At 44.0% G+C, this 27,163-nt stretch overlaps 2 protein-coding genes across 6 annotated transcripts in view; both read right to left on the bottom strand.

Moving 5' to 3' along the window:
• Window positions 1–496: 496 nt before the first annotated feature.
• On the bottom strand, window positions 497–21,093 carry LOC135264199 (semaphorin-4A). Its single transcript, XM_064352935.1, has 14 exons — window positions 20,327–21,093; window positions 15,402–15,562; window positions 15,044–15,103; window positions 14,438–14,536; window positions 12,332–12,437; window positions 5,501–5,623; window positions 4,906–5,033; window positions 4,420–4,601; window positions 3,864–4,008; window positions 3,385–3,574; window positions 2,767–2,882; window positions 1,960–2,123; window positions 1,491–1,576; window positions 497–1,236 (listed from the first exon to the last, which is right to left on the bottom strand). The coding sequence occupies exons 1-14, from the start codon at window positions 20,424–20,426 to the stop codon at window positions 497–499; spliced, it is 2,400 nt and encodes a 799-aa protein (XP_064209005.1). The 5' UTR covers window positions 20,427–21,093.
• Window positions 21,094–23,922: 2,829 nt separating this feature from the next.
• Window positions 23,923–27,163, bottom strand: part of adam15 (ADAM metallopeptidase domain 15) — a 30,548-nt gene continuing 27,307 nt past the window's right edge. For 3 of the 5 annotated variants that reach the window (XM_064353014.1, XM_064353002.1, XM_064353024.1), the window contains 3 exons: window positions 26,825–26,893; window positions 26,494–26,669; window positions 24,048–26,383 (listed from right to left, as the gene is read on the bottom strand). In XM_064353014.1, the coding sequence (XP_064209084.1) occupies window positions 26,317–26,383; window positions 26,494–26,669; window positions 26,825–26,893 (312 nt within the window). In that variant the 3' untranslated portion in view covers window positions 24,048–26,316. Of the gene's footprint in view, window positions 23,990–24,047; window positions 26,384–26,493; window positions 26,670–26,824; window positions 26,894–27,163 lie in introns of those variants that run through there. The other 2 variants (XR_010332638.1, XM_064353034.1) reach the window with 2 other exon arrangements.

The raw sequence follows: 27,163 nt of genomic DNA on the forward strand, positions 1-27,163 counted from the left end.
TCAATCCGCTATCTCTGCCATTTGCAATTTCCCTTGTACTCACATGGAATATGCGCATATACAAACCTTTTAAAAAAAATTTAAACTTTGAAAACACCAGCCCAGCTTATTGTAAAAGGAATTTGAGATTGTGGTGTTAATATTATCATAATTTATAGAAAACATATTAAACCATAAAATTCTCAAATGAAACCATTAAAATCACATTTAAACACATTTCTGCCATTGTATTTATACCATAGCAATTCTGGTCTTTAAAAGATATGTGTTTGCAATTTAGATTGGTTTAGGTACACACAGTAGAAATCTACATTACATTGCTTAATTTCACACAGGGTGGAATGGGAGGTACAGGTCCCGTGGTTTACACAGGCACTGCAGGGAGCTCCTTGCTGGACCCAGTTGGAGTGGTGCAGCCCACAGTAGCTTCAATCTGCTCATGTCTCAGCACACTGCCAGGGGGTTGATCTTCAGATGGGGGGGGGGCGGGGTGACACTATTTAATGTTGACTGTCTCTTCATATGTGCTGGCATAGCCCTGAAGGGCTGTTTTAACAGAACTCCTCTGATAAAAAATGTAGACTGCACTTGTCATCAACATGCACAGAGACACCACCAATAGAAGGGTGACGGCGACCATCTCACTGTAGTAACTCTTGACATCACTTGAAGGGACGGGCTTCTGAATTTGTTCGAACGGCCTGCTCTCTCTCCAAGAGGAGGGGGTTTCATCGATTGGAGCGGATACAGCATCATCTGTCAGCTCATTCTGCACAGTGTCTGCTTCTGACACAGGCAGCGTCTGCATTTTCTTCCACACCTCTGTCACTTCCTCCCTCCCTGTCTCCGCCCACACCTCGGTCACCACCTCCTTCCCTGTCTCCGCCCACACCTCGGTCACCACCTCCTTCCCTGGTCCCAGATTCGGTTTCACTGTTGTTCTGGGCCGGCTCTGTACGGGGGTGTGGTGAGGGGCGATGGATCGGGGAGATGAACGCTGCTTGACTGTGATGACGGCCAGGGTCTCTTCGTAGCCGTTCTCCAGAGCGACACAGTGATAAGTCCCCAGTGTGAGGGGAGTGGCTAGGAAACTCAAGTTGCCATTGTCCAGCTGCAGGAAGCTGTTTGGGTGATGGCTGCTGCCGCTGGGGTGTTTCCAGCGTAGCTGCGCCAGTCTGGATCTTCTGGGACAGTGGAGGCTCACCACCTCATACAACTGCACATATTCAAACTTTTCTGTGGGACCAGAAACAACCAACAATCAAAAAAGGACATCTGACATTATAAATACCGGTATGTAAATAAGTACAACACTTACTAACTCATGGACCTCTGATTTTGCTGAAAAAACTGGCTTCTGGCAGCAGTAATACTACTGCTCTGGGATAAGATGTTTCAGTATCTAGACCTATTCATGTCTTTGCCTCAGTTATAGAGTACATTCTAAATCTACCTCTACTGCAGTGGTGTAGGCAATCAGTGATCAGAACCTGGGAGGGCTGTTCTACCAGCAGATCTGCCGAAATGTGAAACGCCGCACGCTTTCTTCACGTTTCCCAGCTCCACATCCTGGGCTCTGAAAGCAACACACCAACAGGGAAACATCAGTGTTTGAACATCACCACCCCCTGGCCCTGTTTGCACCACAGGATTGTATAACTGTACAGCAGCTTCCTGTTTTCTTTCATGCTATACAGGGTTGCAATACAACGTGAACCTTGGTTTAGATCTTCAGATCATAATTTCATTACTTCACATACCGTATATTCTACACCTAAATATAGAAATGACAGTGTAGGATATTTATTCTGAGCTTCAGTTATACACTATATATTATTTTGCCCCTTAAGTCTCACATTCTCAGTCTGCAGTGCTGCTCTATCATGAAGCCTCTTTGTACTGTTTGGCATTAATCCCATCCAGGTGGTCATTCCTCACCAGACAAAAAGAGGTACTCACGCATTAGATGAGATGCTGGCCACTTCCGCACAGGCCTGTCGATTGGGGTCCCAGCCACAGAAGGGGTCGCGGGCCAGCACACACTCTGCACAGGTTGTGTAGAATGAGCAGTTGGAAACTGGTATCTGGAACACACCCTCGGAGGAAGCCACGAACACCACTCCCTGTGACAGCAGAAATATCCATCAGGGCTGAGGATCAGGCCACCTACACTGGCTCAGCATACACTGTTCTTCTGCAGATCAGGAACTGTACAAAGGTTGATGACAATTGATGCCCTCACTATGCAAATAAGGTATGATGGTTCAGATATTTTTTTGGAGAAAATCATCCGCCCAGCCCAGGGTCAGGTTTCTATGAGCAAAAGGCCTTTTTTAAAATAAATAAATATAAAAATTCAAAATTCTGAGTCCAAGTGTCCCACAGAAAAGATCACTGCTGACACTGATCACCAACGAATAGTCATGTGAGTCCAATGGACAGTAATCACATGACTGTGTTGTGGAATGATGCCGGCCTTTACAGTACATTCATCCTTATTGCTCGCCAACAATGCTTGGGAGACTGTTCAATACTATCTAAGAGAATATAAACTCTTTTCAGTGTTGCCCTGTGATAGACTGGTCTGTCCAGGGTGTAATCCTGTCTCTCGCCCAATGCACGCTGGGATAGGCTCCAGCACCCCCCGTGACCCTGCCCAGGATAAGCGGGTATAGATAATGGATGGATGGATGGAAGATTCAGTGTTAATGCATAGAAGAGAGGGATAGGATGTGATGGACAGGAAGGGAAAGAAGAAAGGGGTACCTTGGTAAGGGAGAGGAGGATATTTTTAACAGACTGTGGCTGCTTGAAGACCTGGATCTCCTCTATGATATGAGGACCTTGGTCTGACAGCACTGTTTTGTGAAGGAAGCCAGATTCTAGAAAAAAAACATAACCAAAGACCATCAAGCAAAAATTTTCACAGGAACAGAAGATTAACATAAGTAACAATATTTTTGAATATGAAAATGGTACCTGGAATTGCAGATTTAATCTGAAATCAGTTAGTATTGACATGAAACTGTTGATAAAGTTGTTCAATTGTTTGAATAACAAGTGTGTGTATGTGTGTGTGAGAGAGAGAGAGACCGATTTCTTTACCCTGTATTATCATATTTTGTTGGACAAGATTCTTTAGCAAAAAGTTTTTCAGTTGTAAACATCAGAAATTATATTTCAGGAAATGTGTTGTACATTATTGTAGGTAATTAATATATTGTGGTACAAAAAAAGAACATACAATGCTGTGTAAAGCACGTATTGTTACCAGCCCATCTCCCACTCAACATGAATCACACAGGTATAGTATGGGAACTGACAACCTTAGCGTCACATCTACTGTAGTTTGTGTGGATGGGGACGTTCAGCCCTATGTCGTACCAGTGAGCAGGAAGAGCACTGTGAAGTTCTTTCCGCTGGCTGCTCGGGTCCTCTGGGCCAGGATCCTGCTGTAGAGCTGACTGCGAGACACAAGCGCCAGGCCCCGGTCCGCCGACTGCACACTGTCTTCTGCCAGGAAGTTATCTTTCACAAACCGCAGCTTGGTGTCCGAGGCATTGTGCAATCCACACTGTGCCGAGACAGCAGAGATAGGGAGGACTGTAAGCATCAGCAATCCCTAAATGAACACTAAATAGCAGTTTAAAGATTGATGTATGTGGTTGTCTTAATATACTGTACATATAGACCTTTTTTCCAACAAAGAATTAAGCCAATCAAATTTCTATTCTAGCAGTAGGGGATCCAGAAGGAATCAATAAAGCCAAGCCTAGATGGTTTGAATGGCTTGTTTTGTTTCCTTCATTGGATATTCTTATGTGCTTTAAGTTCCACTTCTCTTGGGAACCACAGACACTTGCCTTCCCTGGACTGGCCACCTTCTCGTTGTGAAGAGTATCAAATCGCAGTGTGCCCCGGTTAAGCGTTTTGTAGCTTCCAGCGAACACATTTTTTACGTCCCCAAGTCGAAACCTGCACACTGCTGACTGCCCTGAAGTCACTGACCTGGTTAATGCAGAGAGACGCACAGAAAGCACACAAACAAGCCTTCAAGTTAGTGAAGCAAAGCTCCATGCTTCAGCACTTCTCACAAATGCTGTTGGATTGTAAATACTGTCACTCCATTTCCATTGCAACCCAGAAGTGATGTATTAAGAAGTGTTGATCACACTTTTGTTTCACTTTGCAACATAAGTACGAGTAAGAAGTTTTTTTTTGTTTTGTTAAAAAGGCAGTAAGAACATCCTGATTTTAAAAATAAGTATTCACATGTATTATTTGCCATAGATGCTGAATGGATTTTGAGAGACATAAAAGTCATAACTACTCACAATCTATTCCATTGCGATTGTTCGTTAAAACATTTAACCTCGTATTTTGCACAATTTATAGTGAACAGTTATTTACGTGTCTCACCACTGTGAGCTGAAGACACCGTAAAATAGTGTGTCATCAGTAGGAGCGCCCTCTGGGGGTGGGAGGGTGACCATATCCTGGATGATATTGAATGGTAACTCTGTATCAGCCTGGCAGCGGAGCTGAGCCTTGGCAAAGGTAGTCCAGCACTTTTGCAGGATACGCTTCCCTCCCATATCACTCTGCCAGAAAACAAAAATATTCCAAAATTTAAACAAATTTGGCAATGAGGGTGAAAACAACACTGGATGAAATGGTGAATGATACAACCCTCCCCCAGATCAATGGTGTTGCTGCCCATTCTCACACTAAAGGGAACTAAATAGACCAGGCTTTGGGGATAACTCTCATGGCTGCTTTACTCCAGCTTGTGCAGTAATTACCTGTAATAAACCGTTGTCCAATAGCCTTTTGTCACTGACATAGAGGTTAGTAAAACAGGGAGTAATACATCTGGTTGAGAGGCCCAAGAGAGATGTGGCTTACCTTGCAGACCTGGGCGACACGAGAGACGGTGTAGTCATTGATGAAATCGTACTCCATGCCCGTCTCCCTAAAGAAGTAATAGACTTTGTCCTCACTGGGGATGAAGGTGGAGCTGATGAAAGTGGGCTCTGGCAAGACGGGAAATGATACAAGAGGCTCAGAGTGAAATTATACAATTAATAGAAGACAATAGAAAAACAACAACAAGACTCACTCCTGTCTTAAAGCTGAAGATAAAGTGAACGCAAGTTTGGGGCGTGCAAATTTTCAGGACTCTTTGGCACTCTCAGGTGTAAACATGCCACAGACACTGGCCATAGTCTGAGTATATGACTTCAGTCAATTGGTATCCATTTTTAATAATAATAATATTTAATAATAATGTTGGCATGCTTGACACTTCATTGCAAACCAGAGAAGAACTACTTACACATGACACTTCATTTCATCTTTAGAGTGCACATTTTGTTCAGTCTATAAGAAACCCACAATTATGGTCAGAGCTATTTTGTAAGATTTGGATGAGTGGACGTGTCTCTTTCATTAGAGAGAAAGAGACACGGGTCTGCATGAAAGTCCTCCTGTAGGCTCTTACCTGTCAGCCAGCCCTGTATGTCATCTAATTTGAGGTCTCTTTGCTTCCTTTCACTCAGGAAACGTGAGATGACTGGTCGGTCACCCAGAAAGTTGGCCATAGTCCCTGTGTACAGCTCTCCATCTAAAACACGGTAAAAACAAAAGTAAACACAAGTGAGAGATTCACAGCATACATATCTAATAATAAATATTTTCTGTGTATTTTATAATTGAGCATTCCCAAGAACAATGCTCAGGAAACAATGGGTATTTTGAACAAGCTCTGTAATATCTCTTTTCCCCACAGCACGGACTGTGAGGGCGGGGAAGGGTGAAGACCAGACGCGACCAAACAGGGGATCTATAAGTTACCAAAGGGCACTCCAGTAACCACTGAGTCTCGTGAGAGACGAAATAAGGGGGTGCTATACTCCTAGGGGACGTATCCCAAATAATGAATAATAAACCCCTAAACGGGTAACTGAGGAAGAAGGAGTATATAAGGAAAATAAAGGAATAGGGAAAAGAGAAATGAAAAATAAACAACTTCGAACCGAAGCTGAGAAAAAGAAATGTCTTTTCAAAAACAAAACAGAAGAAGTTCTGAGGCCAACTAAAACCAGGGGGGAAAACTGGTTAGTAAAGGGCAGAAAGGTTTGTGCCCCAACGGTGACACAATAACCCCTTAAAACCGCCGGCCTCAGAATCTGGACCTATACCGTCCTAATACCTTTTTCCAAAAAAACAAACAAACTGAAGAATTCTTTTTAAATCTCTTTTCTTAAATTCCTTTTACCTTGCTCAGGAATACGACAGGGAACTGGCTAGAGCAAAACACGTTATACTCAAGCACCGTTCCACTGCCTACTGACGCTTTAAATACCCAGCCACAGGTGTGGCTGGTAATCAGCGGAAGGTGTGAGCAACCCCCAGGTGAAACCGATCAGAGGTAACCCTGCAGGAATGCATGGAATGTTCAGGCAGGAACAATCCTCCCACAGGAACCAAAAATAACGATTAGCCGAGTGGCTAATCTGCAAGCTCGAACTAATCGTCCCCACACACCAAAATAACGATTAGCCGAGTGGCTAATCGGAATGCTAACCACTGAGCCGGTGCAGGCACAGAAAAATGATCTACCTGCACAGAAACCGTGACAGTACCCCCCCTCTAAGGACCGGCCCCAGACGGGCCCTCGGACCCACGAGAGCGGAAATCCCGGATCAGTTCAGGATCCAATATGTCCCTAGAGGGAACCCAACAACGCTCCTCCGGACCATAACCCTCCCAGTCAATGAGAAATTGTACCCTACGGCCCACACGCCTCTCGGCCAGAATGCGACGCACCGTATAAACTGGTTCCCCATCCACGAGTCTAGGCAGAGGTGGGGGTTTGTCCACAGGAGCCAACGCGCTTACTAGAACTGGCTTAAGACGAGAGACATGAAAGGTAGGGTGAATTCTCATGGACCGGGGCAGCTGTAGGCGAACCGTGACTGGGTTAATTCTCCGAAGGATCTTAAATGGGCCAATGAAACGAGGAGCGAGTTTACGAGACTCCACTCGTAGAGGGAGATCACGAGTAGAAAGCCAGACACGCTGACCCACCCGATAGGAGGGCGCCGGTCTGCGGTGTCTATCGGCAAGCCTCTTTTGACTGGCTGACGAGCGTAGAAGTGAAGTACGAACTCTCCTCCAGGTGGACCGACACCGCTTGACAAATGTCTCTGCGGAGGGCACCTCGATGTTCTTCTCCAATTCAGGGAAGAGTGGAGGTTGATAACCACATTGGGCCTCAAACGGTGAGGTGCCCGTCGACGCGTTACGTAGCGTATTGTGCGCGTACTCTGCCCACACGAGTTGACGGCTCCAGGAGGTAGGATTGGAAGAGACCAGACAGCGGAGAGTGTTTTCCAACGTCTGATTTGTGCGTTCCGTCTGTCCATTGGTCTCCGGGTGAAACCCTGATGAGAGACTGACCGACGCCCCCAGAAGTGAACAGAATGCTCGCCAAAACGCGCGGTAAACTGCGGGCCACGATCCGATACTACGTCTTGAGGTAACCCGTGTAATCGGAAGACGTGGTTAATAACTAACCGGGCGGTCTCCAAAGCCGACGGAAGTTTAGGCAACGCTATAAAATGAGCCGCTTTCGAGAATCTATCCACAACGACTAAGATGGCAGTGTTGCCATCAGAGGGTGGCAGCCCAGTGATAAAGTCCAGCGCTACGTGACTCCAAGGGCGACTAGGAACGGGCAATGGACGTAAAAGACCCGACGGTGGAATGCGAGAACCCTTGTTCCGAGCGCACACCGAGCAGGCCGAAACATACTCCCGCACATCCCTCTCCATGCCAGGCCACCAAAATCGCCGGGATAAAAAATCCTTGAATCTGTGGACACCCGGATGACAAGTCAGATGCGTGGAATGTCCCCAACGCAACACCTGGGCGCGTACCCTAGCAGGGACAAAGAGACAGTTAGGCGGACCTCCACCCGGATCCGGCTCAGACCTTTGAGCCTTCCGGACCACTGACTCAATCCTCCACATAGCAGGAGCTACAATCAGAGTGGAGGGAACAATGGGTTCTGGGGAGCGGTTGTCATCTGATTGGTCATAGATTCTAGACAGGGCATCAGGTTTGATATTTTTTGAACCCGGACGATAAGTAAGGATAAAATTAAATCGGGCAAAAAACAGAGACCAGCGACCCTGCCGTGAATTCCGTCTCTTAGCGCTCTGAATAAACTCTAGGTTTTTATGATCTGTCCAGACCGTGAAAGGATGTTCCGCCCCCTCCAGCCAATGCCGCCACTCCTCCAGAGCCAGCTTGACTGCCAAAAGTTCACGATCCCCGACGTCATAATTCCTCTCCGCTGGGGAAAGGGATCGCGAGAAATATGCACACGGGTGCACCTTGTTATCTAAAGGGGACCGCTGAGATAAAATGGCTCCCGCGCCAAGCTCAGAGGCATCCACCTCCACCACGAAAGGAAGTGCCGGGTTAGGCGTGATGAGAATGGGCTCAGAACAGAACATAGACTTTAAAACCCGGAAAGCCTCGTCGGCTTTGGGTGTCCAAGAAAAATGAACACTGGCCTCCTTTTTGGTCAGCACAGTGATCGGTGCGGCTACTGCACTAAAATTGCGAATGAAACGCCTGTAAAAGTTGGCGAATCCCAAAAACCGCTGCACCTGTTTAACCGATGTGGGTGGGGGCCAATTCTTAACCGCAGAGATTTTATCAGGGTCCATTTTAATAGTACCCTCAGAAATGATAAACCCCAAAAAAGAGACAGATTTGGCATGGAATAGGCATTTCTCTGCCTTCACGAACAGTTTAGCCTCCAAAAGGCATTTCAAAACCTGCCTGACATGACTGACATGCTCAGCAGGAGTGTTGGAAAAGATTAAAATGTCATCTAAATAGACAAACACAAATCTCTCCAACATCTCCCTAAGAACGTCATTAACTAAGGCTTGAAATACCGCCGGGCGTTCGTGAGGCCAAAAGGCATAACTAAATATTCAAAATGCCCGTTATGCGTGTTAAATGCCGTTTTCCACTCGTCCCCCTCTCGTATTCGCACTAAATTATAGGCATTCCGAAGGTCAAGTTTGGTGAATATAGTCGCCCCCTGGAGACGTTCAAAAGCCGAATTCATAAGGGGTAAGGGGTAGCGGTTCTTGACCGTGATATTATTAAGACCTCTGTAATCTATACAGGGTCGCAGACTCCCATCCTTTTTCTTAACAAAAAAAAACCCTGCCCCCGCCGGCGAAGTGGAGGGTCGAATAAAACCATTGGCCAGGGACTCTTGAATATATTCCCTCATAGCCTCGCTCTCGGGAATCGATAAAGAATATAAGGAACCCCTTGGTGGAACCGAACCAGGAAACAATTCGATAGCGCAATCATACGTTCTGTGCGGAGGTAAAGTAGTGGCCTCTTGCTTGCTAAATACCTGCGCAAGATCTACATAATCATTGGGGACATTGACTGGTAATGGAATAGTGACCGTACCCACTGTAACCAGATCCTCCATACTGGCGGAATAAGGATATTCCATTTCATCTTCCGTATCTTGTTCGCTATGGCTTTTAAAAGAACCCCCCTCACCCGAGAATTCCTCTGTGGCGTAATCGCAAGGAGAGAAAGAGTCAAAACACGGATCCCAGACTAGGCTCTCCTCCCTACCTGAAGAGGGCGATGCCGCAAACTGACTGATGGGAGTAACGGTCTCCTCATCACAGTAATCAAAACTGGGCTGGGAACTAGAACCAACCCCAGGAGCCTGCGTAGTCTCCTGCTGACAGTGAGACATGCATTCCAAACCCCACTGAAGGATGGCCTCCCCAGTCCCGCCCCAGTTGATGTAAGGTTTATGCCTAACCAACCAGGAATGCCCCAACACAAGGGGAAAGGTAGGCGATTCCACCAAAAAAAATCTGATATGCTCCACATGTTCACCAAAAGGGACGCGCATCTGAATAAAAGCGGTGGTTCTTTCCACTAGGCCTGTGCCTAAGGGACGACCATCAAGCGCAGTAATCACCCGAGGCTGTGGCAATAGACGCACAGGTAATCCGCGTTTCTTTGCCCATTTTGTGTCCATAAAACAATCCACTGCGCCTGAATCTAAAAATGCGTTAGTGTTAATGATCTGTTTATTCCAGGAGAGTTCAACGGGGATACAGGTGCGAAAGACTGATAACTCACGTCTCGCCAGTGGCTTACGCTTCACCGACGAGACTGATCTTTTGCTGCTAGCACTGGACAACTCTTTATGCGGTGCCCTATCTGTTTGCAATAGTTGCATCTCTTGGTTCTTGATCGAAAATCAGCATCCCTGCGAACGTCCACACTGTCCACCTGCATAGGTTCTGACCTGATTCCTGAGTCTTGGGAACGAGTGGAGAAAATGGGCGTACCCAAGAGAGGTGCGATGTAAGGAGTCGTTCGACCTCTCCTTTCATCCTTCTCTCTCTCTCGTTCCCTAACCCGGTGATCAATGCGGATAGCTCTCGCAACCAATGCCTCGAAAGTAGCGGGTGGCTCGCTCGCAGCCAGTGCATCCCTGACCGGATCTGACAGGGCATTGGTGAATAGTGTCATAAGCGGTAGTTCGGGCCAGCCTGATTCGCCGGCTAACGATCGGAATGCTATAGAGAATTCTGCAACACTATTCCTTCCCTGCCGAAGACGGGTTAACCTAGTGGCCGCCTCGCTGCCCGTAACATCGTGGTCAAACACCCTTTCCATCTCCTCAATGAGGCGGTCTGAACTTGTCATTATGGGTGAGTTTGAACGAAAAAGTGGGTCAGCCCAGGCCAGGGCTTGGCCCTTAAGGAGACTAACAATAAATGCCACCCTTGATTCGTCCGTAGCATATCGTGAAGGGTGAGCTCGAAACTGTATAAAACATTGCGTTATGAACCCCGGCATTTGCCGGATTCACCTTCGAACGGAGCAGGGAGCTGAAGTTTAGGTTCCTGATTACTCGAGAGTGCTGGTGTGTATGTCTGGGGAGGAAAGGATTGTGCTTGAGTACTGGGAGCGCGAGCATCGAGTCTCCGAAGAAACTCAGTTTGGAAACGCCTTGTCTCCTCGCGTTCAAGACGTCGCTCCTCCTCTACCCGGACCCGGTGTTCCTCGAAACCTCGCCTAAACTCCTCAGAAGCCACCTGCTGGCGACCCATAATCTCTAGCAGGCCGGTCAGTGTAGCTTCCTGGCGGCGTGACGCCTCCTCTTGTAGGGCCAAACGCTCGCACAGCTCTGCCTGTTGTGTAGTGGTGTTCACTTGTTGACTGTGCAACATTTGTAGCCCCTCTGTATGGGCCGTCAGGATGGCTTGTTGAGCCGTAACAGCCTGATCCAGGCCGATGGTCGCTGGTACTTCCATTTGGCTTGAGTGTTCTGTGAGGCGGGGAAGGGTGAAGACCAGACGCGACCAAACAGGGGATCTATAAGTTACCAAAGGGCACTCCAGTAACCACTGAGTCTCGTGAGAGACGAAATAAGGGGGTGCTATACTCCTAGGGGACGTATCCCAAATAATGAATAATAAACCCCTAAACGGGTAACTGAGGAAGAAGGAGTATATAAGGAAAATAAAGGAATAGGGAAAAGAGAAATGAAAAATAAACAACTTCGAACCGAAGCTGAGAAAAAGAAATGTCTTTTCAAAAACAAAACAGAAGAAGTTCTGAGGCCAACTAAAACCAGGGGGGAAAACTGGTTAGTAAAGGGCAGAAAGGTTTGTGCCCCAACGGTGACACAATAACCCCTTAAAACCGCCGGCCTCAGAATCTGGACCTATACCGTCCTAATACCTTTTTCCAAAAAAACAAACAAACTGAAGAATTCTTTTTTAAATCTCTTTTTCTTAAATTCCTTTTACCTTGCTCAGGAATACGACAGGGAACTGGCTAGAGCAAAACACGTTACACTCAAGCACCGTTCCACTGCCTACTGACGCTTTAAATACCCAGCCACAGGTGTGGCTGGTAATCAGCGGAAGGTGTGAGCAACCCCCAGGTGAAACCGATCAGAGGTAACCCTGCAGGAATGCATGGAATGTTCAGGCAGGAACAATCCTCCCACAGGAACCAAAAATAACGATTAGCCGAGTGGCTAATCTGCAAGCTCGAACTAATCGTCCCCACACACCAAAATAACGATTAGCCGAGTGGCTAATCGGAATGCTAACCACTGAGCCGGTGCAGGCACAGAAAAATGATCTACCTGCACAGAAACCGTGACACGGACTGAGAAACCGCCCAGTTTTGTTGCCACTGAACAATTTGGCACAGCTCCACCTTCATCCCAGTCCCACCCGCATCTCACCGACAGCAATGGCTGTGTTCCTCTGGTGCGGGTCGAAAGGGCAGCGCCCCCGACCGTCCTCTGGTCTCAGCTTGGAGTTGCTCTGGAGGGCAAAAGCCTCGGTGTTCTGAAAGAGACAAAGACCGAGAGATGCAGTAGGGTCCATCCAGGAACCGAGAGAACATAGGAACTAACTCCAGCCTCGATCTCAGCATCAACCTTTAGTATCTTACAGGTGGGGGAACATTACTGAGACAGAATTGTGCTTTCTGTATCTTCTCTCTATGTCCCTGTAAGATCCCAGGACTGTAGTGGAAAAAAGCCATCGACAGCACTACAGTGCTACAGTCAATACTACAGTATCTCACTTAAATATTAAATGTAATCATTACCAGTTACAGCGGTGGATTACAGTCCATCTCTGTAAACTAGAGGCAGTGGCTGCTCGCTGTACATACTGTATGGATATTGCTGAAACTGGATTGTTTTTCTCATACACAATTACATTTATGTGAATCTGTCTTGTATAAAGTTGCAGATGTTTTCTTTGACAAGGTGATCTGAACATGTCGTATGTATTGGGTTTTTTTTACCTCCTATTATGTTTGGGGTCAATTGGGGGCGGGGGCAAACTTATAATAAAGGCTGCACACACAGCTCTCTAAACCATTTATCTTTTCATTTATGCCTCAACTAAAGATTTTGAAAATGACCACCAGACAGAGGCATATATTTTCTTCCACTGAAGTTCTGTCACAGATCTTGGAGGATGAAAGTGATTTAGATGAGGATATGTCTGAGACTGAGGATAATGTTGAAGAGGACCCTGATTATTTGGCATCCTCCTCTGATGATGAGAATGAAGCCATGGAGATACCACATTCTGACACTCCTGTTGTTTCTCAACCACCAGTAAACCGTCGTCATCTCTCAACAACCAAAAGACCCTCCTGTCATCTCTCAACCACCAAGAAATCCTCCTGTCATCTCTCAACCCCCAAGAAACCCCCCGTCATCTCTCAACCACCAAGAACTGACATGTTCACTTCCAAAAATGGAAAACAACTATGGTCCGGATCTCCAATTGAAAGACAGGGTAGACTTAGTGCTGCTAATGCCATCAAAATGGTTCCAGGCCCCACCAGATATGCTAGCAGTCATGTACTAGACATAAAGCCTGCATTTGAACTCTTCATAACACCATCAATGCAAAAGGATATTCTTGAGATCACAAACTTAGAGGGAAAACGTGTGTATGGTGACAATTGGAAAGAGCTGGATGTGACCCACTAGTAATCCTATATTGGGTTGCTTGTTTTGGCAGGAGTGTACAATTCAAAAGGTGAAGTAACAGCAAGCCCTTGGAATGCTGACACTGGTAGGGCAATGTTTCCAGCCACAATGTCTCTGAATGAAGAATTGTTACCCACGGGTACCTAGTTGAGGTGTTATGTTCATTTTTTATCAAAACTCAATTCTGGAGACTAATTTACTTTTTATTGGTGTTTCTTCATTATTGAATAACTGTCATGTGTTACTTACTGATGTTCTGAAGTGTTTTCTGAACCTACACATTTGAAATGTTTGACATTTTTAATATTTTTTCCTGGGGTCGAATTGACCCCGAACATAAAATGTTACTATGCTTGATAATAAAAGGTGTGTTTCTTTCCAGATGTTATTTTTGTTTTTTTAATGAGCACTTAATACCAACATAAAGCCCTGCAAACACAAAAAAAATTATCTGTTTTCCATTTTATGTCAATGAATGAGATTGTACGGTCATTTGCATATTTTGCATTAGTCATATAAAATCAATACTTGATGTATAAGGGGAGGATGGGGGAGTCATGTTTTATTTACTGGGCTATTAAGATGGTCAGTAGAAAGGCCTAAAGTAGCTGAGAGAGAAACTTGGGTAACACTTTCAGTTACAATTATTTTCTGCAGGTTTATATTGCTGGGGTCAAATTGACCCCAAACATAAAAGTTGTTAGTTAATTTGAACATAATGGGAGGGTTAATGTTACATGCTGTCAAAGGCTTGCAATATCGTTGGCTCATTGGCTTTTAACAGGACAGAGGGAGGGAAGAGAGTGAAGAGCTAGAATAAGCCATGGGTTTTACTATGAAGGTGCAGGTGGGATTGAAGGCAAAGGTCCCGCAGGCGTAGATGTGAGTGGTGTTGAGGAACTGCAGGACCCGGACAAAATTGTGACAATCCGTCTGGCAAAAAGGAAAAAGCCAAGTAAGAGAGATGGGCATGTCTGTACCCCACAATTCACAATTTCATGTCTATTTTTTATGTTTTATGCCTTTGCCTGTCTATGCCTGAAGTCCAAAGTCCAACTTGAGCTGTAGTAGGAAGTAGTGGATGATCCCTCCCCCACAAAGTCATCCACTACTTCCTACTACAGCTCAAGTCGGGCTTTGGACTTTGGACTTTGGACATAGACATGAGCCGAAAATATCATATCACAAAAGTTGTGACTTTCAGTGCTCTGTAATGCAATTGCATTCTACCTCAATTGAACAACTAATGCGATATTCAACAGCTGGGATTCAAACAATATTTGTCTTTAACTTTGAATAACAATTAAAAGCAAAACTTGGTTTTCTTCTAAAACAGTTAGGCGAGTTCAGTAATCACAAAAACATTGCCAAGGCAACTTGAAAGTCAAAGTTAAGAACAAGGGTTGATCAAATAAAATGGCCATTGTTCTCAGATCTTACCTCACTCTTTCCTTTCTGGGTACACTCCTTATGCTCTTTTGTGGCTGGTGACCAATCAATCTGAAAAAGAATGCAGAGTCTCATGTCTGTTCCATCTATTGCTTGGAACACCACTCATATGTTGAAACCTGGTTGGGCTATACTGTACTTGTTCTACTCTAGCTATTACATCATTGACATAGTATATGACTATTCAAAGCAGCAGTTTGTTGCAAAGTGAAGATGTCTGACGAACATGGTCAGCAAACAGGTGGAGAGAAAAAAAGAGCCTCCAAGGTCAGATGTTTCTTAATACTATTACTTAATACCTAATACTATACTAAGACAAATAAGGCATAAAACTTAAAGACAGAGCCACCTTGCTCCTTATCTCCATGGCGCCCGGCTGGCTGACATCCAGAGAAAGCACTGCATCTCTTGCTCCCACATACAGTGTGGCACCGTCATCACTTAGCAACAGTGTGGTGGTGTTCTCGATGCCAGGGCTGGTGAAATGGATGACAGATCTACCTGAGTTTTCTGGGTGACAGGTAAGAAACAGAAGAAATAATGAATAACTGGCATCCACATATGAATTCACTACTGGTAAATTATACCTCAGGTTTTTTTCTGAACCTTAATTTTTATTGTTTACGACTCATAAACCAAGCAGGTGACCGCATGCATATAAACCGTCCATGCATGGCAGTACTTATTGGGTGGATACCTCAAACAAAGCTCATTACTACTATAGCAGTGTATGTCAATAGCAGCTCACCAGACAGTAAGATGGGTACTAGTACATGAGTGGATTCAAGTGTACTGTGTCCCTACTGTCACTAGAGGGCAGCTTCATCAGCGAAAAACTGTTGTGCTCTGAGGCACAGAGAGCTTTGTTTCATGTTAGCTTCATTCTATTATTAATATGCATTCAGGTTCCACTAGGTGAGATAATGTACTTCAGCCACACTAGAGCACATGCATACAATGCACAAATTCAATTAATCAAAATGAAGACTAAGGAAATAAAATGACCACCATTCATTTACTGAGGTGATATTCTGTCAGTGGTATTGTTTAAATATCTGACGTCTGACTGTAATGTCATTATATATTATACCTTCTGCACAAATACTGGACCGATTAAGGATATTTTGAAAAGCTATTGGGGTATTTGAAAAGTGAATGTTTTCTGCTAATAATGGCTTTGAATCACAGAGGCTGACACCATGCATTCTAGAATTTATCTGTGTTTTTGATGCTAATCTCACGATTTGTAAAGAGTGGAAAGTTTGATAAGTGTTGATAGTTTACCGCAGTCAATATAGAGTGGAAAGTGACATATATATACCTAGTTCTTGAAACCACTTTATTTCCGATCACGTGAGATCATTTGCAAGTTATTAATGTCCTGCTGTATACATGTACACCCTGCTCCACCACCAGTGGTACACCACCACTGAAACATTAGTGTAGCACGAAACATGTACTGCACCTCATTGCGCACTCATGGAACTAGCAGTAATGGGAAACTGTAGCATGCTATGTGTGGCAAACGGAGCCTGCATGACATTTATTGCAGTTTATTGTTCAGAGCACCATTTCTGAAGCACAGCTAGCCTTCGTTGCAGTTCAGTGAACCGTGCTATTGCTGGACTGTTCAATAAACTGAACTGTGCATGATTTAAGACAAGATTTAAGCTCAACATCAATGCATTGAATTATATCTCACTGAATAGCACTCCCACTGGATTTATTTGAGTTGATTATGGATTGACAAGGATTCATGGTGTGACATGATCATAAGATGGTGGTTTTCTGACAGCATCTGCCAACCAACATCTCGCCTCGTAATCATGCCTGTGGTGCACACCTGATCAAGCACACGCATAAAGATATGCGGGGAAAGCTTAAAAAGAAACAGACGCAGGCATGACCAGTTCATGAGTTTACTCGCTGTGGTTTCCCTGACCTTTCAGGTTCAGACCTGACAGCCTGCAAAAGGCAAACTGCGTAGGGTGCATGTTCTGCGCTGTAATGTTCGTCAGAGACAGTACACTGAACTACCTTAGTGGGGTACACCTCTGGGATGCAAGCACAGCACACTGCAGGATGAACACACGTGATCACCAAATGTAATGGTGCCTAATTAGAACTGAAATAACTTTAAGTTCAAATTTACAGGGTGAAAGAGGGAGAGAGAGACAGAGATAAGCACACATGAAAGAGTGAAGGAGAAAGCTTCAAGCTATACCTCCTGCTTGTGTGTTCTCTCTCTGACGCATCAGAACTCAGAGACAAACCTTCAGAGGAATATGGTGAATGACTTTTCATTCAAAGCCCAGGGGTTGCTGCGACACAGTAGGAAAGGTAGCAATAATATTAATAATGTACCATCCAGTCTGCAAGTATATGGACAGCGACACAATTTTTGTTTTTGACTCTTTAAAATGATCTCAGCTTTTGCTTTTTATCTGAGGAAATGCCACTGCCACCACCCGTGATGTTGTTTTTGACTCTGCCCTTCAGCTAATTGTATTTTAAATGAAACAATGAATATGAGATTAAAGTGCAGACTGTCGGCTTTAATTTGAGGATATTTACATGACTCACTCGATACGGATGTAATGTGCTGGAGAACAGCGCCATAGCAACAGAAATTGTGTCACTGTCCAAATACTTACGGACAGCACTATTAATGCTACAAATTGGGATAGTAAAGTGTTGCAATTGTGCAAACATTTAGGATATAAGGATATTTTAAGGGATTGATCAGTTGGGGGTGTTCACTTTAGTGGATAAGCAGTGAGTAAAATCTGTAAAATCCTTCGCACACTGGGTAAAACTGGGTCAAAAGAGAAACTTCCTGTTCAGAGAAATGAGACTAGCAAGCGCAGCATTATATCCTCATTCCTGGCGTCAGTCATGGTTTCAGAAATGAGAAGTGAGAAAGGCACAGACAGTCAGAATGGTCACATTGAGTCTGACAGGACCCAGAAATGTGTGATCTCAGGCTAATTGCTGCTCTCTCCGCAATCCATTTTACATCAGCCTTATCAGCCAACCACGCACTAGAAGCATGTTGCCTCTGGGACTGAGTGAAAGTCTGAGAGCCAGGTAATCCAACAGGGGTGAATCATCTCTTGCCCTGTGGTTACTTACCTGTGGGCGCACTCTCAAAGCGAAATTGTCATTTCAATCAAAGCCATAAAATTCTCAGTTCTCCTCTGCATTGACTGTAGAACAGCCTGCATTATAATTAACCGTTAGAGCACCTACACTTCCAGTCTTATTATCTTGGACAGAAGTCTAGAAACTAATATTATCCTTTCCCTCACCTATAACAATACTGTCGTCACAACAATGCATTTCAAAAAACAATTCCTGAAGGAACAAGCAGAAGAACGTCTATGTAGTGATCAAATTTTAGATCTGTAAAGATATTGAACTGTGTGAAACACAATATATTGCTTTTTGCACTGAAGGCATTAAAATTTCAATTAACGCTTGAATTTGGCACCAAATGAAGGGGGAAAAAATGATGAATGTGGAAATGTTTGTGCAAATGTTCTTACACAAATGCTTTGTGAATGAGGCCCAATTACTCTGGCCAGGGTTTAATTAAGTAACTCAAAACCAGTAAAGAAATGGTACTCTGCCAGCTCCACAGACAGGCGAAAAGGATGACTGAATTCATTACAAAAAACGAGCAGTGTTTCTGTCGTTCATAAACTCACTAAGCTCGATAAGCTCCTGAGACAGCAGACCGGCCCTGTGCCAGGGTTATGAGGTTTCACAAGGCCCGCGGGAGACACAGGGCACGACAGCGTGCTCATTTCTGCACAAACATGCAGCCAAGCAGGCTAGTGCAGAGGGGGTGATCACGGGTGGTGGAGGTGGCATTTCCTCAGATAAAAAGTAACGGCTGAGATCATTTTAAAGAGATGCACTATGATACACCAGGCCGGCCAGCAAAGGATAGCCCCCCCTCTTTGTAACCAGGTTTCTACAGCAATTTTTTCCAAACGGGGCTTGTTTTCTCACCTCCGTTTGAGTGTTGCTCTTCCCACCAGGGACTATTTGACCTTGCTTTTTGGGGGTTTTCCCTGGCCAGTTTTTATTTCCTTCTGTTTCTCTGTCAAGAGCCTTTTGAGATATTTGTCTATAAAAAGCGCTACACAAATAAAATAGATTTGATTTGATACAAACTGATTTAGCGAGTTGTATGTAAATGAGAACATGACCGCTCGTGTCTTTCGGTAACACGGACAGCTACTCAGCTATATGAATTCTGAATATTTAAGCCATTCTGGTTGTCTTAGCATAGCAAGAGAGAGAGGGGAAAGGAAGAAATAAGACGGTACGTAACAGTTTGTCACCCTTTAAGTATTAATGTTATTCTTTGATCTCAGGTTCCATGATATGTCCCGAAATGTTTTTTTATTTATTTTTTATTTTTTTTTACATTTTAAAAAAACATGATGCATAAATTGGTTGCAGACAAAATCACTTTCAAAAGAATAGTGACATTAGATTTTCCTTAAAATCAGGATGCAGTACACTGTTCGCTTGTTGTTCTCCATTCTGACTTGGCAAATACAAAACCCACCTTAATTGACTAAAGACAGGGGCAGAACAGGTAAGTGCAGAAGGGCAAATGCAGTTATGGCAGACAGCAGAGTTCATTACGAAAAACTAAGACACATTAATGACAAGAGCCATATGCAAACATATTGAGCATTCTATGTAGCAGTTTTTAGGAACTCATACAATACTGTTTCTGTCACATTTTCATATGTACAACATGTCTACACACTTAAGCTAACTTAGACTTATTGAGGTGTTTTCATTAGTTGTTCCAGAATCAGGTCAGAATTGTCTCCACCTTTTATGAAGTATGCATATACATGGTCCACGCATGGCAGGCTCTGCATTTCATGGTATGCAAGCAGGAGAAAGTTAAAATATTTGAAATAATTCTGCCCCAGAGTAACATTTTTTCACTTTTGATTTTTAAATTGCTAATGCATGGTCAAGTTCTTTCTCACAAATTGGTTATTTGCTTGAATTCGTTTCTACATAAGCAAAGCACTGTACCATCCTTCAGTAGCTACCTTCAATTAGATTGATATTTAACCCTGTTTATTATCAGATATTTCCCATTGGGAGGAGTGTTAACCTTGACCCTATTTCAAAGTTTGCTACGTACTAGTTTTTATCTCACACCGAATCTCGTCTCCATACGAGCCGGGGGCAGAGCTAAAGGCATTAAGCAGACGAACGCAGCGAAGGCTTACTGCTCACCAGCGATGAAAGACATTCGGGGGATGAGGAGTCCCTCGCAGGCATCTAGAAGCCCCAGCAGGACCCAGACGTGCCACGATGTCGGTGCCCAGCGTGCCATGGCGACGGGCGGAGGAGAAGGAGAGGGGAGCGCGTGAACAGAGACGCAGAGCAGATGGAGAGCGTGTGGATGCTTCAGAGGTGACGGGGCCTTTGGAAAACTCTGAGCAGAGCTCTCAGCCTCTGCCACTTCCTCTACTCCGCTAGCATTAAGGCCACCACATCTTAAGACAATGGGGGAGGGAGATGAGCGGCCACAAACTCTCAACACGCAGCGCTGTCAAACATTAGAACGCACTGAGTGGAAAATGCATGATCAGTTGTGTCTTCAACAATTTCACAATATTTACGTTCTGAAATGGTAAAAAGGTGTAGCGTACTGTTTAAAAGCTGAAGATTCTGTTCAGACACGTCATATTTTACTCCTACTATTATTATTTTATTATAGACTTCAAATTTGGACTTTGAAAATGTTACTGGTATGAACTTCATCTTCTAAGTGGCTATATGCTAGAGATGTTTGACATTTTTTAAATGTTCCTTTCATTCAGTACAAAACTGCACAGGTGAATATGTAACTAAATAGTCAAGTGAAAATCATTTCAAAGGTGGCTGTGGCCTTGATCACATTATGACTGTTGAATTACAACCAGACAGCAGACTGGAAATAGACATAGCCATCAGAATGCACTGCAAGTTTCATTTGAACTTTGCTGAAAATACATTGTGCCTGAGACATGCGATGTGTGTTGTGGTTTCTTCTTATAGCTATTGCAGTGTCTGTATTGGTTGACCAGGTGAGCAGCAAAATGCCATTAGGTAGGTCTCAAAGGAAGAGTATTTTTGTAACTCACACTTCCTCCAACCACCATATATTTATTTACACTCACCAAAATTTTCCAGAAATTACATCAGAGCAGAACTAAGATGAATACCTCACTTCTGCAGCCTCCATCTTAGTTACTGCTGCTCGAAGCAGATGTGCTATATGTGATCATGCTTTCAATTCATCTTCTGTGTAGGCACCAGACTCCTAGAACCATATGGGGCCACTGTGTAGAGTTTATCCTAAATGAAACAGGAGGCAGTCAAGACAGCAAAGACAGATTCAAAGTTGTTCGTGTGTAACAAGATTTCATGTGATTTGTATTTGTGAAAAACATTTTTAAAATCTCATTTAGCAAAATAGTGCAGGGTGGATTCACACATGCATGCAATGATGTACACTTTGATATTGCATACTGTTAATGTGTTGTCAAAACAAAATTTCAAGTACTAGTTAGAGGCATGTTTTACGGACATTCTGGTATATAAAAACAACAGATCACACAGATCAGAAAAGGGGAAATAACTACATAGACTTGTAACATAAGAGTCATTTATATCTAACCACTTGCAAGCACTATTTCTGACCAAATAAATCTACAAGAGGAAAGAAATCTAACCTACATCTGAAAAAACACATTCAGACCTCAACCTTAAATAACTACTATTAATTGTCTTGGAGTTTCATTGTGTTATTAATTTTATTTACAGGACATGGCAGGAACTTTGAGGATCAGAGTAGTAAAAACGCTTTCCTTCACAAAGAGTAAACCTTGCAAATATCTACCCACCATTTCACATGTGCGACAAGTACAACGCTCACATCTTGCTACCCAGTAAAGCCATGTGATAAGGCAGCTTCCTGTTTGAGTGTGGCTTAAAGGGTTATGGTTGTGATGGGTTGTTTTAGCCTCCCACAGCGATTAGCGAGTCTTCAATTAATCTTTCACTGAGACTTGATATTAAGAAGGTTCTTCTAGATGGTGACCTTAATTGGGATTGGATGTCTTCAACTGTTGAAAACTTCAAATCTGTCTGTGACTGTTTAAACTTCACACAGTTGTTTCATAGTCCAACCCAACCAAGTACAGTACTTCATAACAATAACAAAGTAACAGTTGGGCTCTGAGCAGTAATCACCATACTGTGAATGAAATCATGGGACTTCTAAATCTTTACTCTGACCACCATGGAATAATTGACTACAAATTATTTTAAGCTCTTCACTTCAAGAGAGACATTGAGAATAAAAAGCAGTTCGGGCATACAGCAGCCACAAATGCCGACAAAGCAACCAAAATAAGTCGGAACTGATCCCTGTACCTGAAACCAAACTAAAACCAAGAGCTCTCTATGACTAGGCAGACCGTCTCACCACTTCCATGGACTGTACATCTTCTTTTACTTTGTCCAAGTTGTTGTAAGGCCACCTTCTACTACCCCTTGGTATACTCACTAATCATTGTGTTTTCTAGTAGCTATCCAACCACTTACAGCTGTTTGTATTAAGCTAAATTAATTCCGAAGGGTGCAAGCAATGCTGTTTGCTGGAATTTATATATACATAGGTTGTGATGTTTAACTCTTCAACTCAGCTGTGTTGCCTGCCAGGAGAGGGATTGGCCTGTGCTGTCAGATGGTGTTCCACATTCCTTCACCCACAGGCACAGGCAAAGGAGACACAGAAGTCAGAAGTTCCCGGCTATTTTCCACACATACACACACACACACACAAACAGAGAAAGAGACTGAGGAGTGATAGTAAAAAGGTGCACTTAGTTACATGGTAAGTGTGTGTCAGTGGAAGTGCATTGTAGTGCGTTTTCCTTCAGAAGAATGTTGATGCATTTGAAGTGTGTGACATTTACATAAGTAGGTCAGAGCTCGTATAACTAATAAATAAACAGAGAATCTTCTGGGCGTAAACCATGTTAATGAAAAAATATGTACAATATGCTTAGCCATCATTCCAAGCCGTTTTATTTTTTGTGACAAATGCAATGACCACTGACATTACTTCCTTATCCAGAGATCACGTAAACAATATTAAATGTATAAAGAAATGTTAAGCCAAATGTCGGGTGAGACAGTGCAATGACATTGCTCTCATGTGCACATAAAATAAAACCACTTACTGTACACAACTGAACTGGGTGTGCTGACATCCGTCCAGCTGAGATCATCAGAAAGCCAGCAGTATAAAACCCCCTGTAATTGATGCAATCTCTTTGGGATGGTTAGCATCTTGAGCAGGACTTAGAACTCTGTGTGGTTGCGGTCCCCTCCCAAGCACTTCTATTAAAATGGCCTGAGAGCTATGTCACTGACTCAGTCTGGACTTCTTTTCCAGCTGCCACCTGAGCTGTCTTTCCCCTGGTTCCCTCCAGTCCTTCAGATATGGTATGCAAGGAGGGATGGATAGGGTCCGCAGAGAGGGATAAAAAGGTTCTGCAGATTGGGACAGGGTGTGGGAACAGGTGTGTCAGGGATAATATGGGACACAATGGGATATGTGAGATTGTGTAGGAGACAGTGGCTGAAGGAGTAGTAGACACGGTGGTAGATGCTATAGAAACGCTTTCAACTGGGTTTACTCAGGACATGATAATCTTTGCAACTAGCTCCTGATAAATGACACTATAGTACCTTCCCTATTGCAATCAGTATGCATTATTGTCTCTTGCCCTGTACTAATCCGAAATCTGCAAAGATATTCATCACAAGCTCCTCAGCTCATTGCATTTCATTTATTTTCATGCAGCCTAGGGAAATCTTCAGAAAAGCTTCAAGTACACCAGCCTGAAAACAAACAAATCAAACAAAAACATAAATAAAAAAAAGCACACCCCAGAAAATATGTTTTTCAACATAATTAATTTTAATTCTCGGGCAGCACAGGCCTCAACATGAGTGCAGAAAGCTGCATACCAAAGCCACATCACATTTTAAGTGCTTCATTTACCTCCCCCCTCTGATAATACTGCATTTGTTTCACAGGACAGATCAGAAGAAAGTTTTATATGGATTGTTCTGTTAACGTTGGAGCACTGAAAAATAAGCCTTGCATTACCACCATGAGAGAAAAGTCAGGAATACAGGAGTGACAGTGTTTGAAAACATGAAAATGACACATGCCAGTAAGGCAAAATAAGAATTTACAACTACAGTCAAGCCTACAATATGTCCATTGTCCATCTGCCATATTTGGTTAGGGGGAAAAACGTAGTTTCAGTCTGACTCTCAGATCAGCAGGGATATTTATGTTGCATATTATGTGCAACAGTGAAGTATGTCCTTGAACATAATTAATGACAGTGGTGGAGAGGTTCACAAACAAAATTAGGTAATGTCATTTTTACATTGATGTATTGCTACTTGACTCACATAATATGCCTGTCACTTTCACACTTTCAACTTTTTGTTTCCGATCACTCCAGTAAACAATGTTAGTGTTCAAGGATTGTTCAGGGGATGAGAAAACATATGTGGCAAAAAAACATCATGCTAGTCCAGCCTCACGCAAAAGATGAATCTACATTGACTTGGGACTCTCTATGGGAACTCTGGTATGGGTTAAGAGTTAAATTGACTTTACGAAAAATAATGATAATAATAAATAATAATAAAAAGTTAATTTTCCCCTCATTGGGTGCAACAGACTTCAAATCAGCTACTGTAAGATTACCTTCAGTTATTCCTCATCAGTGTGACTTAAAATGGCTTCATTAGATCAAGACATTTTCAACTTCTTTCAGTTGACAAAACCACCAAATAAAGGCCAGCGTAAAGTAATGTTTATACAGCTCATCTTATGTATTAAGGCAGAAGCTGGGACCAGTAGTTGATTTTCACAGGAAGGTAAAACAATTATTTTTCTTTACACTACGGGAAACTGTCACTCTGGTTTGAGCTGAAACCACAGCCATGTGCTTGGAGTCCATTAAATGTCCATTAGGGCAGCCTGGGTTCAACCAGGGGGCTGCAAACACATTCTAGAATAAATAAAAGGCTCCCATTATGACTGCTTGCGGCTTCCTGCTGGAGAATTTGTGTGTGTCCTCTTCCGGTAAAAGTCCTTCTGCGAGATCGTGTCTCGCAAGGGATAATAAATCTATTGCAGCAAGAAATCAGTCCGCATTCAAAGCATTCCTCCATCTTCTGAAAAACAACCCACAAGTTCCTGACTTGAAATGCTTTTTCATTCCTGTTTCCAGTTTTTCTCTCTCTCCCCCTCCCAGATACTTGGAGGGATAATACTACAAAGTTTGCAACTGCCATCTTTCTTCATAGTAAACACAGAACACAGAGCCTTCAACTTGTAAATATCCACCATTTAGAATATGTCCCAATATGCTGTCAGCTGAAGTGAAAAATAAGGGTTGTTAAAATAAACAGTTTGAAGCTCTTGACATCCCAGGATTTAGCAAGATTTTTAAGAAAGTGAGGTGAGGGCCACAGTTCTCTTAGTTCACCTCCTTTGGGGGCTACAGTGGTTAGCTTGTAAAGGTGGAGTACAAAACAACCCCCACACCCCTGTGCAAAGATCACAAATTCTGAAACGATGCAGACAGCGAGAGGTGAATGTTAATGACCTGTGCTTACCTCCCAATCCAGACGCTCATTCCAAATCCAGAAACATGGAGAATAAGCACAGGGTATTGGTTTCAGTGCAATCTCTCCAGCATGCTGAAGGCAGTCATGGCTTTATTTAGCCATTTCCTACACACCTCTTGCAGTCTGAAGGGCTTTTCTCTAGCTGAGTGTCCTGCAGTCTTATATAGAAGCTCATGTAAATTTCGCAGCTGATCGATTTTTGCAATTGCATCACAAAGGCATCTCTGGCTGCAGGAAGACGTTAATTGGCTTTCTTCAGGCTCTGTTCCCAGCCGTAACCCAACAGAAAGTGCCTAAACATTGCTGCTAGACTGAGCGTCTTTGTGTTAGGGAAAAAGGACTTCAGGAAAAAGAGCCAATGGATTGCAGCATAGTTAGGGGTTGGGGTGTGGAGGAGCTCACCAACAGGATTCTGTGCAGTTGGAAAGCTCTGAGCAGAGCCCTTATAAAAGATCAGTGCAGTTTAGTGGAGTGTGACCCAGTCCACAAAAATCCCAGCAAGCCTCAGCTGGTTAAACCGGGGGAGGTGCAGGGGACTTGCTGGATTCCGCCATCCGAATTGGTGGAAGAGGAGCACGTCTACAGGGGAGACACAAGGAACATGTCACATGCTTCTGGGCAAGGAAACAGCATCAATGCAGTCAATTTACAATGGATACAGACAGCAAGGTAAGTTAAAATTGGCTCACCTGGCTGGGACAATGGCAACACGCGGGCCATAATTTGGAACGGAAGATACACTGGCTCCAGGTTCCACAGGTACTCCAGAGGTGGGACGCGATGGCGGGACTCCGGGGACAGGATGTGATGAGGGGTCAGCAGGCAAGGGTTTCCTGGGCACAGGTGGTTTGCCCGGCCTGAAGGTCTAAAAAGGGAAAAAACCACCATAACAGCAAGTGAACAGGGGGAAAAGAGCGAAAAGGCCGTTTGATCGAGTCAAGTGAAAGGTCAAGGTGTCTCACGCTGGAGACTCTGACCCTCCCACCCCACCCATCCCCCACTCTTCCACCACACTGGTACCTGTCTGTCTGTGAGGACAGGGTCAGGAGGAAGAGGCTTGTTTGGAGGCGCTGGTCGGTCCCCCATCGGCTGAAACAGCAGACGAGCGACAGAGACGAGAAGAGTGGATGAAACCAGCCGGGCAGTTCCCGCCAACGTGCCTCAGACAGAGTGACCACCACGCACTGCTCCCCCATTACCCAATCACTGCAACCTGACACGGAGGCCCAGGCTGAGATACGGAAACGAAATACGCTTGGGAATTGCTCACAACCTCACATACTGTAATTAGGCCCATTCACAGCAATGGGACTATTTCACTGATGTTGCCAAAATCCTTGCTGCCGAAGCCCTTTTTCT

Source organism: Anguilla rostrata, chromosome 1, assembly GCF_018555375.3.
Source record: "Anguilla rostrata isolate EN2019 chromosome 1, ASM1855537v3, whole genome shotgun sequence".
NCBI classification, from domain to species: Eukaryota; Metazoa; Chordata; class Actinopteri; order Anguilliformes; family Anguillidae; genus Anguilla; species Anguilla rostrata.

What these genes read in the sequence shown, in the direction of transcription:
- LOC135264199 (XM_064352935.1), bottom strand. Translation starts at nt 20,426, where the DNA reads ATGGCACGCTGGGCACCGACATCGTGGCACGTCTGGGTCCTGCTGGGG. An exon ending in ATCCCACCTGCACCTTCATA is followed by an intron (nt 12,438 to 14,437) that starts GTAAAACCCATG and finishes TGTCTCTTTCAG; the next exon opens with AACACCGAGGCTTTTGCCCT. An exon ending in TGGTAGAACAGCCCTCCCAG is followed by an intron (nt 1,237 to 1,490) that starts GTTCTGATCACT and finishes CTGGTCCCACAG; the next exon opens with AAAAGTTTGAATATGTGCAG.